This window comes from Gorilla gorilla, chromosome 4 (assembly GCF_029281585.2).
Source record: "Gorilla gorilla gorilla isolate KB3781 chromosome 4, NHGRI_mGorGor1-v2.1_pri, whole genome shotgun sequence".
NCBI classification, from domain to species: Eukaryota; Metazoa; Chordata; class Mammalia; order Primates; family Hominidae; genus Gorilla; species Gorilla gorilla.
Genome location: NC_073228.2, coordinates 51807704 through 51821069, shown reverse-complemented (window position 1 = coordinate 51821069; position 13366 = coordinate 51807704). Strand labels below are relative to the sequence as shown.

The window sequence follows — 13366 nt, the reverse complement described above, 5'->3', positions numbered from 1 at the left end:
GATTTTCACATATACCTTATTTTAGAGCCTTTATTTGTCATATGCCCACAAATATTGGCAATCTGTGTGTACATGCCGGCCATAACTTGTAAACATAGAACCAAATTCTGCCCTGTGGACAAACTTTCCTTTGATTTCATGTGTTGATAATTTGAGTAACGTGTATGCATATTGTTTAACTAAAATTTAATTTTGGCTCATGTATCATAATACATTTCCAATGGAAACTTTCAAATTAATGTAAGCATTTTTTGACTTCAGAGATTTTTTATTTTTGAGACAGGGTCTCACTCTGTTGCCTAAAGCTGGAGTGCAGTGGTGCAATCTAGGCTCACTGCAGTCTTGACCTCCTGGGTTCAGGCAATTCTCCCACCTCAGCTTCCTGAGTAGCTCAGACTACAGGTGCACACTACCACACTGGGTTAATTTTTTGATTTTTTTTTTTTTTTTTTGGTAAAGACGAGGGCTCACTGTGTTGCCCAGGCTGGTCTCAAACTCCTGGGCTCAAGCGATCCTCCTGCCTCAGCCTCCCTAAGTGTTGAGATTACAGGTGTGAGCCACCATGCCCGGCCAACAGATTTTTAAAAAATTCTAAAAACGTAAGAAAACAAATTGAAGGACAAACTGAACTTTGCCAATACAAAGATCTCTAGCAAATGAATAAGAAATATGCTTATGTGCAGTATTAGTCGTATATTTCTGCATAACAAATTATCCCAAAATTTAGTGGCTTAAAATAATAATCACTTATTATCTTTAGATAACTATTTTTTTTTTTTTTTTTGAGACACAGGGTCTCACTGTGTCACCCAGGCTGGAGTTCGGTGGCATGATCTTGGCTCACTGTACCTTCCACCTCCTGGGCTCAAGCAATTCTTCCACTTCAGCATCCTGAGTAGTTGGGACTACTGGTGTGTCACCATATTCGGTTAATTTAAAATTTTTTAATAGAGACGAGGCCTCACTATATTGCCCAGGCTGGGCTTGAACTCCTGAGCTCTAGCAATCCTTGTGCCTAGGCCTCTCAAAGTGTTGAGATTATAGGTGTGAGCCACTGTGCCTGGCATAGAGAACATTTTTACACTTTAGACACTGTGCTTGGCATAGAGAACATTTTTGTACTTTAAAAGCTATCATGACAGAACAGTTCAAATTGGGTGACTCACTGGGAAAGAATAACTGTTCTGGAAGCAATTGAAAAATTGAAAATAGTATCTTTACCTGTTGTGTTTTGAACTATTAATCATTGTCAGCTATAATTTCCCCCACACATTCTTTAAAGACAATTTTCTTCCAAATAGTACTGTATATCCGAGCAGTGCTTTAACAAATATTTTTGCTTGTATATTATTTCAAACAATTGTAAGGTAGGTAGAGTAGGAATTATTATCCAGCTTTATCTTTTCCTTTGTTTTCAAGTGTAAAACTTGAGGCCTAGGAACTTAAAGTGGTCCCTCCTGGTTACATGGTTAGCGACAGAGCCAGGGTTAGGATCCTACAATTGTTAGTAACTGGAATTACTCTTTATTTTTGTATTTTGTTATGGAAGCATGCATTTGAAACATTTCAGAGAGATTAAAGAATATTAATTTCTACTCATGTGTAAAGCAAGGATAATATTATTCATTTTGTAGGATTGTTGTAAGGAAGGATTAGGGATTATTAGGGATAAACACAGTGCCTGGAGCTGAGTAAGTGCTTTGCAAATGGTGCTGCCATTATTAAACTTTTTCCAGAATTATGGGATTATGTGATTATTTTGATTTTTAAAAAACTAGAATAAAATATTGATATACCATTCTTAACTCTTTTGTAAAACAAGTTAAAAACCATTATCTATCTACTGTGATTGCAGTTTTCTTTATTCCCCAAATGAACTAACCATATTGGAGTAATTAGTTCTTTGTTTCACTTAACCATGCAGAGATATTTTTGAACTAAAAGGACTGCGTTCAAACTCACATACAATGCAGCTTTAGCATTCATATTTCAATTTTTTCAATTTTTAATTTTTATTTATTTTTACTTTTTAGAGAGATGGGGTCTTGCTATATTGCCCAGGCTGGCCTTGAACTCCTGGGGTCAAGCAGTCCTCCCACATTGGCCTCCCAAAGTGCTGGGATTACAGGCATGAGCCACCGTGACTGGCCATGTTTAATTTTTTTAATTGTAGTGGAATCATTACCTTGGTAAATTCATATCCCAATTTAAAATGCCCCAAAGCAAATAAAGCTTCATTATAAATTCAAATACTGTATTTTAAAATGTACATGTTATACACCCAATAGATGCATACTGGAATTGCTACAACAAGCAGTTACATTCATGACGACCAGTACTAAGTTTTTTTTAACACTGCAATAGATTATGCTAGATATATTGCTTTATTATGATCACTGTTGCTTAGTACAGTAACTTTAGTACAATAGCTTATATGATTGCATTTTTAAAGCTTTAATAAAGTTAGTAGCATTTAGCAATATCAAATGAAACATTTTTTATGTATAGGATGTATTTTAGGTCAGATGCTTATGCAAGAATAAGCACTTAACATGCTGTTATATCCTTGACAAAACAAAATCATCCCTTTTCACTAAATAGAATAAACCAGACTAAAAGGAATCTGAAGTAATTGAAAGAAAATTAAAAATTTTATATCCCTGTATTATGTTAAAGATTATTTAACATAATATTTTCCTGGTTGAAATATATATATATATAAATTATATATATATATAATAAGTATATATGGAGAGAGAGATAGAGGAGAAGAGAGAGGAGAGAGAGAGAGAAATATTTTAAAGGCTGTACTAAAATGCTAACGTAGCTATAGCCCTTAGATGATACTTTAGCTGGGAAAAAGTATGGTGAGTTGTACTCAACTACTTTTTCTGCTTAGAAAAGAATTAAGAGCTTATAAATTTCTAATGTCTTAAAACAGGTATTTATTAAGATCTTAAATATACCTGTATTAAACAAATTAGGTTATTTTAAAAACTTTGCAACAATACCTCACTTATTCACAAATATATTTTCTACCCATATTTATTACAATTTGAACAATTTAAAAACAAATCCTCTAAATACTCTTAGCTTAGATAACAATACCGTTATCTTAGTTCACATAAATGATTGCAAGAAATATTTATAATACTTCATATAGTATCTTATCTACGGCTTATAGCAAACAATCTAATCACATTTAGCTTTACAGATGGAAAAACTGGGATGGTGGGTAACTGTTCTGATAACTATAGTAACTACCTTTTCAATTTGCTTTTCATGTTTTGTTTGTGCAGTTGGCCTTCTGATTTTTTTTCTTTTTTTGGTGGGGGATACAACCTTTAAAGTTCCTTGAGTAAAGTAAATCTTCCGGAAATCAGATACTTATTACAAAAAAAAACTTTTAGATATATGTAGATTAACTTAATTGTACTTATCTCAAATTAGCCCTGGGGTGTGTTCTATAGTTTGCTCAGAATTTCTCATGGAAAATAACTCATTTTTCTCAGTATACAAATGATTTATCTCAAAAAGAAGAATCCTCATTAGGTGAATAGTGAGTCACCCTTTAAAAACTTGTTTATAATTGCTCTTTTTGAAAAATAGAACAAACATTGTAGGTTTAACCAGTCATGGAATAATGGTGAATAACTCAGTGTGACTCTTAACACAATCCTATTCAAACAATTCTTTTTTCCTTAGCGTATTCAACCATTGAAAAAAATTACAAAGACTTTACTAAACCAGGTTAATGCTTACAGTCTCTGATGAAGTTTCAAGGGAAAAAGAAGACTATTGGGAGAATATAAAGAAAGAGACTGTACTGGATTTGTGATTTTATTTTTAAGCTACTCCCTCTCATTCATATATATATATATGTCTATCTCCATAATTAGATTCAGAGAAATGTCCTTTATTGTTTTTTTCTTCTGAAGAGAACCACATATTGATCATAACATTTTCCATACATACGTAATAACTTACATTTTGGGACAGAGGGAGTTGGTATGGCCCACCTTGGTCCATCCTAACATTTTCCAATCAAGTCAAATACTATCTTTGGATTAATTAGCTGTTGATGGAGGTTTGATAGAGGGAATACTGCATGATCTTCTCATGATAAGCCTGACTTCTATATCTGGTAGATTATCCTGCTTAGTCTCTAAACACCCTTCATCAGTGGCTGCTAAATGAAGATCAAATCGAAGAGAAACAGATTTTTTCCTCAATCGAGGGTTATCTTTAAAGAAAGAACCTTCCCATTCTTTAATAACTTCATCCACTTTCTCTGTCCTGAAATGATAAAATAAACCTTTTAATAATGAAGAAGTATGGGTCTATTAAAAATATGTATTATATATTTCATATCTATGGAAAAATAAAGAAATTTGTATAATTTATAGTGTATAGAATTTATAATGTACATACTTTAAAAATCATATGAATAGAATTTCAAAGGAATTGTATGGAATTTCTCTTTAGGAATTCTCATGTTTGGGTTGTATTTTTGGAAAAAAACGGCAAAGTAAGGATTCAGTACTCTTACATGAGTTTTTATGTATATATGTCAGATTAAAAATCACAGTATAGGCTGGGTGTGGTGGCTCATGCCTGTAATCCCAGCACTTTGGGAGGCTGAGGTGGGCAGATCATGAGGTCAGGAGAATGAGACAAGCCTGGCCAACATGGTAAAACCCCATCTCTACTAAAAATACAAAAAAACCCCAGCTGAGTGTGGTGGTGTGCACCTGTAGTCCCAGCTACGTGGGAGGCTGAGGCAGAATAATTGCTTGAACCCGGGAGGTGGAGGTTGCAGTGAGCCAAGATCGCGCCACTGCACTCCAACCTGGTGACAGAGCAAGACTCCATCTCAAAAAAAAAAAAAAAAATCACAGTATACTAAAACTATGTTTGGAAACATTTAAACAAAGAAGAGTAATTACTGGGATTATGCAAAGTTAATTTCTTTACATATATTTATTATTATTTCTTAGTCAAAATTTCTTTACTTACTGAATAGTGCCATGAGCTTCAGTGCTCTCCTTAACGATACTCCCATTTAAGACTGCCTGTTTGGTTACTGTTTCTACATTTTCATTCTCATACTTTTGTGGGACTTTTGTAGTAAAAGATATTTCATTTATAATGGCTGTGAAAATATCATTTATGATATATTAAATTACAGTATTGAATTACTGTTCACAAATTATATTCAAACTTTTATTCAAATATTGCTTTTTTTTTGCTACTTTAAAGTATTTAGTTTCCTATAAAGTAATCCCTGTAAATAGTACTTCACCTTTCAAATGAGTTTATTTATGTCAGAAACTCACCTGATGGTAAAACAAAACCAACTCTACTTGTGGTAGGCTTTTTGTCTTTTTTCCCACCTTGGATACAACCATAATATCTGAAATCAGAAAGAATTATATTTTAAGAGCAACACTGTATTAGCAAATAATTAAAACAAACAGGAGAATGGATAAATCGTATATTCACGCAATAGAAACACTATTTAACTGAAAAGAAATGAACTAAGGCTTCACCGTATCTTTATGGATTGATCCCCTAAGAATAATATTGAGTGAAAAAAGAAGTTTTATAGTTTTATAAAGTTTAGAATAATATGCAAAACAATTTCATACTTTGTAGGAATACATACATATTACTATAAATAAATGTATGGGACTAATAAGCATCAAATTCAGAAGCCAGGTCAGGTAGAGGGAGGAGCATGAGATTGGGGGATGTGGCTTAGGTGTCCAGGGAACTTCAACAACATTGGAAACATTTTACTCTTTTTTTTTTTTTTGGAACTATTTTTCTTCTTAAACTGGGGGAAGTGGGTACAGAGGTGGTCATTATTTTTTTTGAAATTTTCTTGTATATCTCAAGTGTAGCCTAATTTTTTTAAAGTTTTACTATGCAAATATTAAAGACTTTGATCAATATCTTGAATGATTAGGAATTAAATAAAATTCACAACCATTCATTTTATTTAACAATTATATAGTTACATGTATATAGGAACTGGAATGATTAGGAATTAAAATTTATAACCATTTAACTATATAGTTACATATATACATATACATATGTATATACATGATATGTATACACACACATTTACATAGAACTTACAATGTGCCAGGTATTGTTTTAAGCACTTTACAAACATTAACTCATTTAATCCTCACAGCAATCCTATGAGGTAGGTAGTAGTATTATTCCCATTTTACAGATGAGAAAACTGAGGCACACAGAGGTTAAGTAACTTGCCCAAGGTCACTCAGCTAGTAAGTGGTATATTTTTGATTCAGTTTATGTTTTTTCAAAGATTTAATAAATGTCAAGATTTATTATAGGCTAAAGTTGTTTCACCTAGTTTTCATCTAGTTTTACAGAGGACTTAGAATTTGGAAGCAAGCAAGAATAAAGATTTTTTCATGGAGAATTGGAGGTTATGTCATGCTCAAAGCAATATGACCTTATAAGTCATTACAGATTATGATGTATGAATTAATAAGAATTCCTCTTTTGATATCTTTTCCTATCAGGATATCTGGTAGTCTTTTAAATCATGACTCAAAATAATATTGCTTTCCGTGGTTGTAATATAATTACATTAGAGTAATGATTACTGTTTTGAGGTTTGATGTGTGGTATAGGGTGAGCCCTTGATCAGGGGGTTTGTGGTGATTGTGAATTTTCCAGGCTTTTGTTATGGGTGATCCTTAGAAGGCACAGACTAATCCTAGAAGACATGAATGGCAAGGAAAGTGAGAAAGTTAGGAAAGGTCTCTCTCTCTCTCTCTCTTTTTTTTTTTTTGAGGTGGAGTCTCACTCTGTCGCCTGGGCTGGAGTGCAGTGGCACAGTCTCGGCTCACTGCAACCTGCCTCTCCTGGATTCAAGCGAGTCTCCTGTCTCAGCCTCCCGAGTAGCTGGGATTACAGGCATGCACCACCATGCCCGGCTAATTTTTGTATTATTATTATTGTTTTTTTCTTTTAGTAGAGACAGGGTTTCGCCATGTTAGCCAGGCTGATCTTGAACTCCTGACCTCAGGTGATCCGCCCACCTCAGCCTCCCAAAGTGCTGAGATTACAGGCGCGAGCCACTGCACCCAGCTCAGGAAAGGTCTTTTTCATGATTAGCTCATCGTAATCCCAAACTCCTTAAACAATCCTCCTACCTTAGCCTCCCAAGTAGCTGGGACTACAGGTGTGTGCCACCATGCTCAGCGAATTTTAAAATTTTTTGTAGAGATGAGGTCTCACTATATTGCCCAAGCTGGTATTGAGCTCCTGAGCTGTAGTAATCCTCCTGCCTCAGCCTCCCAAAGTGCTGGGATTACAGCAGTGAGCCACTGCAGCTGGCCAAGACTACAAGATCATTTTTGTAGTAACCTAAAATTGTTTACATTTTGTTCTAGGTGACTTTGGCTATTTGGTTCCTAATTTTGGAAGACTAGAAATGGTTCTTTCATATATTCTTTGCAGTGCATAAGTTATTGTATGAGCTCAGTGAGTACACCATGATGATGATGGGTTTTTTGGATTTAATTTCTCTGACTACATCAACAATGGCATAAGTGGCTATGTATTTCTGGCCCCTTGTCATTAACTAAATGGGTTTAGGTACCTGATTTCTTCTTTTTCTAGGAGGCGGCGATAAGTTGCTATTTCTTGTTCCAGCCTCATCTTCGTGTTGAGAAGCATCTCATGCTCTTGAAGCTGCTTTTCGATGCCGCGCCTTACTTCCTGTAGCTCTTTTTCTAGTCCTTCAATCACAGTCTCTAGGTCTTGCAGCTGCATCTGGTAATGCTGCTCGCTGGCATGTAGGGAGTTTTCAAGGCCCCTTTCCTGTTTTATATAGATTTTCATCAGTGAATCAGTAACACAGAATGTGTTTCTGAAATCTGATTTGCAATATCTTCATCTTTTTTTTTTTTTGAGATGGAGTCTCACCCTGTTGCCCAGAGTGTAGTGCAATGCCACGATCTCGGTTCACTGGAAACTCCACCTCCCGGGCTCAATGATTCTCCTCCCTCAGCCTCCCAAGTAGCTGGGATTACAGTCGTGTGCCACCACGCCCGGCTAATTTTTTGTATCTTTAGTAGAGACGGGGTTTCATCATGTTGGCCAGGCTGGTCTCAAACTCCTGACCCTGTGATCCGCCCGCCTTGGCCTCCCAAAGTGCTGGGATGACAGGCTTGAGCCACCGCGCCTGGCTGTCTTCATTCTATGTTCTATTTTTTTCTTTAAAAAGATTGCAATAATTTTATTATACCTATGCAAGAGGTGTGTTTCCTTACAGCTTTGTGTGACCCCTAATTATTAAAAAATTATATTTTATTTACATAACTAGAGATCTTACTCTATTTCAAAGACATCCTGTGATAATTCTTACTGAAAAAAAAATCCTCTGCAGTGTGATTAACTTATTATCACTCTGAATTATCTGATTTTTAAATTATTGAAAGTATACTTCAGAGGTAGGCTTTGTAAAAAAAAAGAAAAAAAGAAAATATAGTACATTGAGTATCAAGGCCAGAGCAGACTGCTCATAAAAGGCATTTAGGAACATGCTTAAATACTTTTTGTTTGTTTGTTTGTTTGAGACAGTCTCGCTCTGTCGCTCATGCTGGAGTGCAGTGGCATGATCTCAGCTTACTGCAGCCTCTGCCTCCTGGGTTCAAGTGATTCTCATGCCTCAGCCTCCAGAGTAGCTGGGATTACAGGTGTGTGCCACCATACCCGGCTAATTTTTTGTATTTTTAGTAGAGATGTTTTCGCCATGTTGCCCAGGCTGGCTTCAAACTCCTGGCCTCAAGCCTTGGCCTTCCAAAGTGCTAGGATTACAGGCGTGAGCAACTGCGCCTTGCTCCAAACATGCTTAAATATTTTTCTTTCTTTTTTTTTTTTTTCCTTTTCTTTTCTGGAGACAGAGTCTCGCTCTGTCACCCAGGCTGGAGTGCAGTGGCATGATCTTGGCTTACTGCAACCTCTGCCTCCCAGGTTCAAGCAATTTTTGTGCCTCAGCCTCCTAAGTTGCTGGGACAACAGGCGCATGCCACCATGCCTGGCTAATATTTTGTATTTAATAGAGATGGGGTTTCATCATGTTGCTCAGGCTGGTCTCAAACTCCTGAGCTCAGGCCATCAGCCCACCTCAGCCTCCCAATGTGCTGGGATTACAGGGGTAAGCCACAGTGTCAGCCTAAATATTTTTTATTCGACGTCTCAATGGCATGGATAAAAGAATCTCCACTGTTAAGACTTTGGATAATAACGAATGCTCTATTCCCTATCTTCAGCAACTAGAAAATCGCAAGGTAATAAGAAAGGATTTCTTCATTTTTACAGGTCTGAACTAAACCTTGAGTGAGTTGGTAACAGCCACTGCCACAATGGAGGGAGGGGTGAGTAATTAAACTAGGATCAGGGATAGAATTCAGTGGCCTTGATTTCCATTTTCTCATGGTAAATAAACAGACATTCATCTTTTCCTTCTCTTAATCAAATCACATCTGAGGACTCGATGGGTCGGTTACTTTTGGGATCATTCTCACCACAGCATGGAGAGATTCAATTTCCACTTGCAGGTGGTGCCACTGGCGTCGGGCCTCCTTGAGTTCTGCTTGAGCTGCCTTCAAAGCCTCTTCATCTTTGTCCATTTTTTTGCTTATGTCTTCTTCTAGCTAACAAGAAAGCCAACAGCAACAATAACAAACAAAAAACAAGGAGTGCTTCTGAAAATGAGATGTGTAAAAGCAATTATAGAAAAATTGTATAGGAATCAAAGCATTTTTCCTTAACTCATTAGATTATAATGTGTGTCCTAGTGCCTAGTTAACTAATTAAATATGTAAGTCCATTGCGTTCTTAGCCCGTTTTCTCCTATGTTAAATGATTTCAAGAAATCCCTTCCAACTATGACAATCTGTGAAATATGGAAAAATACATTTACATGAATGAAAACAGTTTGCAGGACCAAGATTTGTGATCTCTGATTCTTAACTTTTCATTATTTATGGATCACTAGGAGGAAGGATTGAAAATTAGCTATTTCCCCCACATTTTCTTGTAGGCTGCTTTGCAGAAGCAGATAAACAGCCGTACCCCCAAAACTGATCAATTCTGGGACCAGGTATAGGGACAGGGCGTAAATACTGCTAGGAAATACATTACTAGTAATTTAGAGAATTAAGTTGTTATAGGCAATAAGGCTCACAAATAGACTTCCATATTAAGAAAATCTGTTGATTTACCTTTTTCAAGATGATCTTTTTAAAAGGCATATCAATTTTGGGTATCTGGGTAATAAAATGAATAAATAATAAAAATGACTTCTCTAAGGATTGTTTTCTAAATATTCTCCTATTAAAAAAGTAGAATATTTTATATTTAGCTTTAAATGTTTTTATGTTGATGTTGAAATGAAAAGAAAGTATCTGTTGACAGAATTTTTAACATTTGGCCCCAGGAACAGTGAGAACAATGTATAGAATTGATTGTAGCATTTTGAAGCAAAATTTATAACTTTTAATTTTCTTATAAAAATATATTTTAACATTTAAAAATTTAATTTTATCATACATTAGATTTTTTAAAGGAAACGTTGAAGTAAATGAAAGTTTATGAATAAAGTTTAGGGCAAGGTATTGGAGAACAAAATTCGTACATTTCTTTTGGTTTGTTGAAAATCTGTTCTTAGTGTTAACTTGGCAAAGTCAGGCAGCAAGCAACACCTACCAGAGCAACTACAGAAGGTAAAGTAAAGAATTTTGGAAAGAAGAAAACCGAAAAAAGCTGGTATCTGCTGGTCTTGTGGCTTTCAAATATGGAACTGGCAGCTAAGCTTGTTCGGTAACTACAGTCCCAAGATGGCCCCTAAAGAACTCTATCTCCCAAGATGAGTCCTAGGGTGATCCCCTTCTACATTGACTCTGGGCTGACCTGGGTCTTGCTTTAACCAGTAGAATGAGGCAGAAGGAATGCTGTGCCACTTCTAGACCTAAGTCTTAGGAAGCCTGATAGCTTCCACTTCTGTGCTTTTGGGAGCCTTGGGCCAATATGCAAGAAGTCTGGATACCCTGCTGGAGAGATCCTGCAGAAAGGCCAGATGGAGAGAGACCCTGAGGCTACGTGAAGTGAGAGAGAAAGTCCCAGCAGAGCCAGCCTTTCAGCAATGCCCTGCCAAAATGCCAGACACATAAGTGAGCCCAGTCATGCCCCAAGACGATTGAGGTCCCAGATGAGTTTTGGGGTGTTATACAACAATCTGTAACTAAAATAGCTTATTTAGAAATTTAAAAAAATAACTAATCAGGCTGTCTTGAATTTATTTCAGCTGACTTTCTGAGTTATTTGGAAGAAAATCCTCTAAAGTAGTTTCAAATTAAAAGACACTTTAAACAAAACTCACCGTAGTCTTGCTTTTTCATTTGAATTTACTCATTTTGGCCCTGTGACTTGTAAACTAAACTCATATTTCTACTACTGCAAAGTTAAGTGTTTTGTTTACAATTTTTAGAAGTTGTCATCTATTGATTTTTTTCTTCTGTTTGTAAAGGTGAATGAACTATCCCAATGCTTACCTGTACCAGTGACTTTGCTTAATCTAAGATGTTGATCATTCTTTATGAAGGCTGAAAATGTTATCTAGAGATGAAATTTACAATGGAACTAAAAATGAGTTGCTAATGGAATAAAGGCCTGACATTTTTCTACCAATTTTTTTTTTTTTTTTAATTTTGGGTGATATTCTTAAGTAAACTTTTTGCTGTATTTCAGGGTTTGGAAGATAACTTGAACCCATATATGATAGGTAAACTAAAAAATCCCCTAAATTTCTTAATCTTTGTTTCTAAAATATTTGTTTGTAAATTTGTTTAAAGACTTGAGACCTTAATTACTTGCTGAAGGTGATTGTTACTTTAAAACTAAGTCTATGAAATTAGGATTTAGTCCTTATCTAAGTAGGCTCTCTTTCTCTTTTTTAAATACTTAAATATTACAAGCTTTGTAATGGAAAGAAACGTTTCTCATCTTATAGTACAGAAGCAAAAATCTTAGTGGAGAATCGTTACCAATTTGGGGAATTTCAATGGTCATAATTTATATCATTGTTTCTGAATGCCATGTTCACACACTCAGATGATTTCTATTTATAACAATCTGGTATAAAATGGAACTCGTTAAAAAGATGATAGAAACCTTTTAGAAATATTTATCTCTAGAAAGTGTACATGCTAATAAATCTTACTTAAAGGTTTTTCATTTTAAAGATATTATTTAAATTATCTCTGTAAATAACTCCAATAATATCTTTGAAGGGTATTTGGAATGGTTCCTTCCTGAAGATTGTCTGTAAGAGGTTAGAGTGCACCATTTTATGGTATGTTGACCCCATGTTAATGATAGGAACCTCACAATTTATATAAAAATCAAATGCATCAATCAACACTTACTTAATGGCAATTTAACAATATAATCACAGTATTTCCCCCTGTAGTCCCAGTCACATTGCAGTAGAAGCTAAATTCCTTCCCCAATAGATGCTGCATCGAAAAGGAAATACTGTACCTCAGAGAGGCCGGGACAGGAATTGGGTAGACATGGACTGTCTCCTTATTCTGGAAGGTGCCTGTCTGTATGAAATCATTACCTGGATCCTTGTTGAAAGCACCGTCTCTATCTGATTTCTGGTGAGGATCTTTTCATAGTTTGCCCTGATCTCATTGAGTAGCTGGGACAGTTCCATTCTTTTCCCATCCTCCACCTTGGCTAACTGAACCTTATCGATAGGATGAGTCGCTGCGGCAGTCTGCTCGGTCTGCGCGGAAGGCAGGGAGCCTCGCAGAGTCTTAAAGATGCAGAGCTCCTTTTTCGGAGGCCACGGAAATTCTCATCTTTCTAACTAATTATGCAAATACAGGGTAAACTCTTTGCTCCTATTGTTATTGGTATAGTAGAAATGTCAGATTCTTCATGAAGGAAAGGAAAATTTCAAAAACCTGTACTGGTTCCCTGTAAAAATTGAGCACGTTGAGGGGAGGGGGAGTTCATTTTTGTGAAAAGGAAATGGGGCATAACATAAAGAAAATTGCCGGGCATGGTGGCTCATGCCTGTAATCCCAGCACTTTAGGAGGTTGAGGTGGGTGGATCACCTGAGGTCGGGAGTTCAAGACCAGCCTGGCCAACATGATGAAACCCTGTCTTTACTAAAAATACAAAAATTAGCTGGGCGTGGTGGTGGGCGCCTGTAATCCCAGCTACTCGGGAGGCTGAGGCAGGAGAATTGCTTGAACCCAGGAGGTGGAGGTTGCAGTGAGCCGAGATTGAGCCACTGCACTCCAG

At 36.1% G+C, this 13366-nt stretch overlaps 1 protein-coding gene across 3 annotated transcripts; it reads right to left on the bottom strand.

The window, feature by feature from the left end:
* Positions 1 to 1981: 1981 nt before the first annotated feature.
* On the bottom strand, positions 1982 to 12853 carry KRT222 (keratin 222). 3 transcript variants are annotated; one of them, XM_004041776.5, is made up of 6 exons: positions 12674 to 12853; positions 9576 to 9704; positions 7646 to 7866; positions 5337 to 5413; positions 5017 to 5152; positions 1982 to 4296 (listed from the first exon to the last, which is right to left on the bottom strand). In XM_004041776.5, the coding sequence occupies exons 1-6, from the start codon at positions 12767 to 12769 to the stop codon at positions 4068 to 4070; spliced, it is 888 nt and encodes a 295-aa protein (XP_004041824.1). In that variant the 5' UTR covers positions 12770 to 12853; the 3' UTR covers positions 1982 to 4067. The 3 variants fall into 3 exon arrangements, with proteins under 3 accessions (XP_004041824.1, XP_018881725.1, XP_004041825.1); XM_019026180.4 differs by having other exon boundaries at positions 9576 to 9700; positions 12674 to 12774; XM_004041777.5 differs by having other exon boundaries at positions 12592 to 12677.
* Positions 12854 to 13366: the final 513 nt, after the last annotated feature.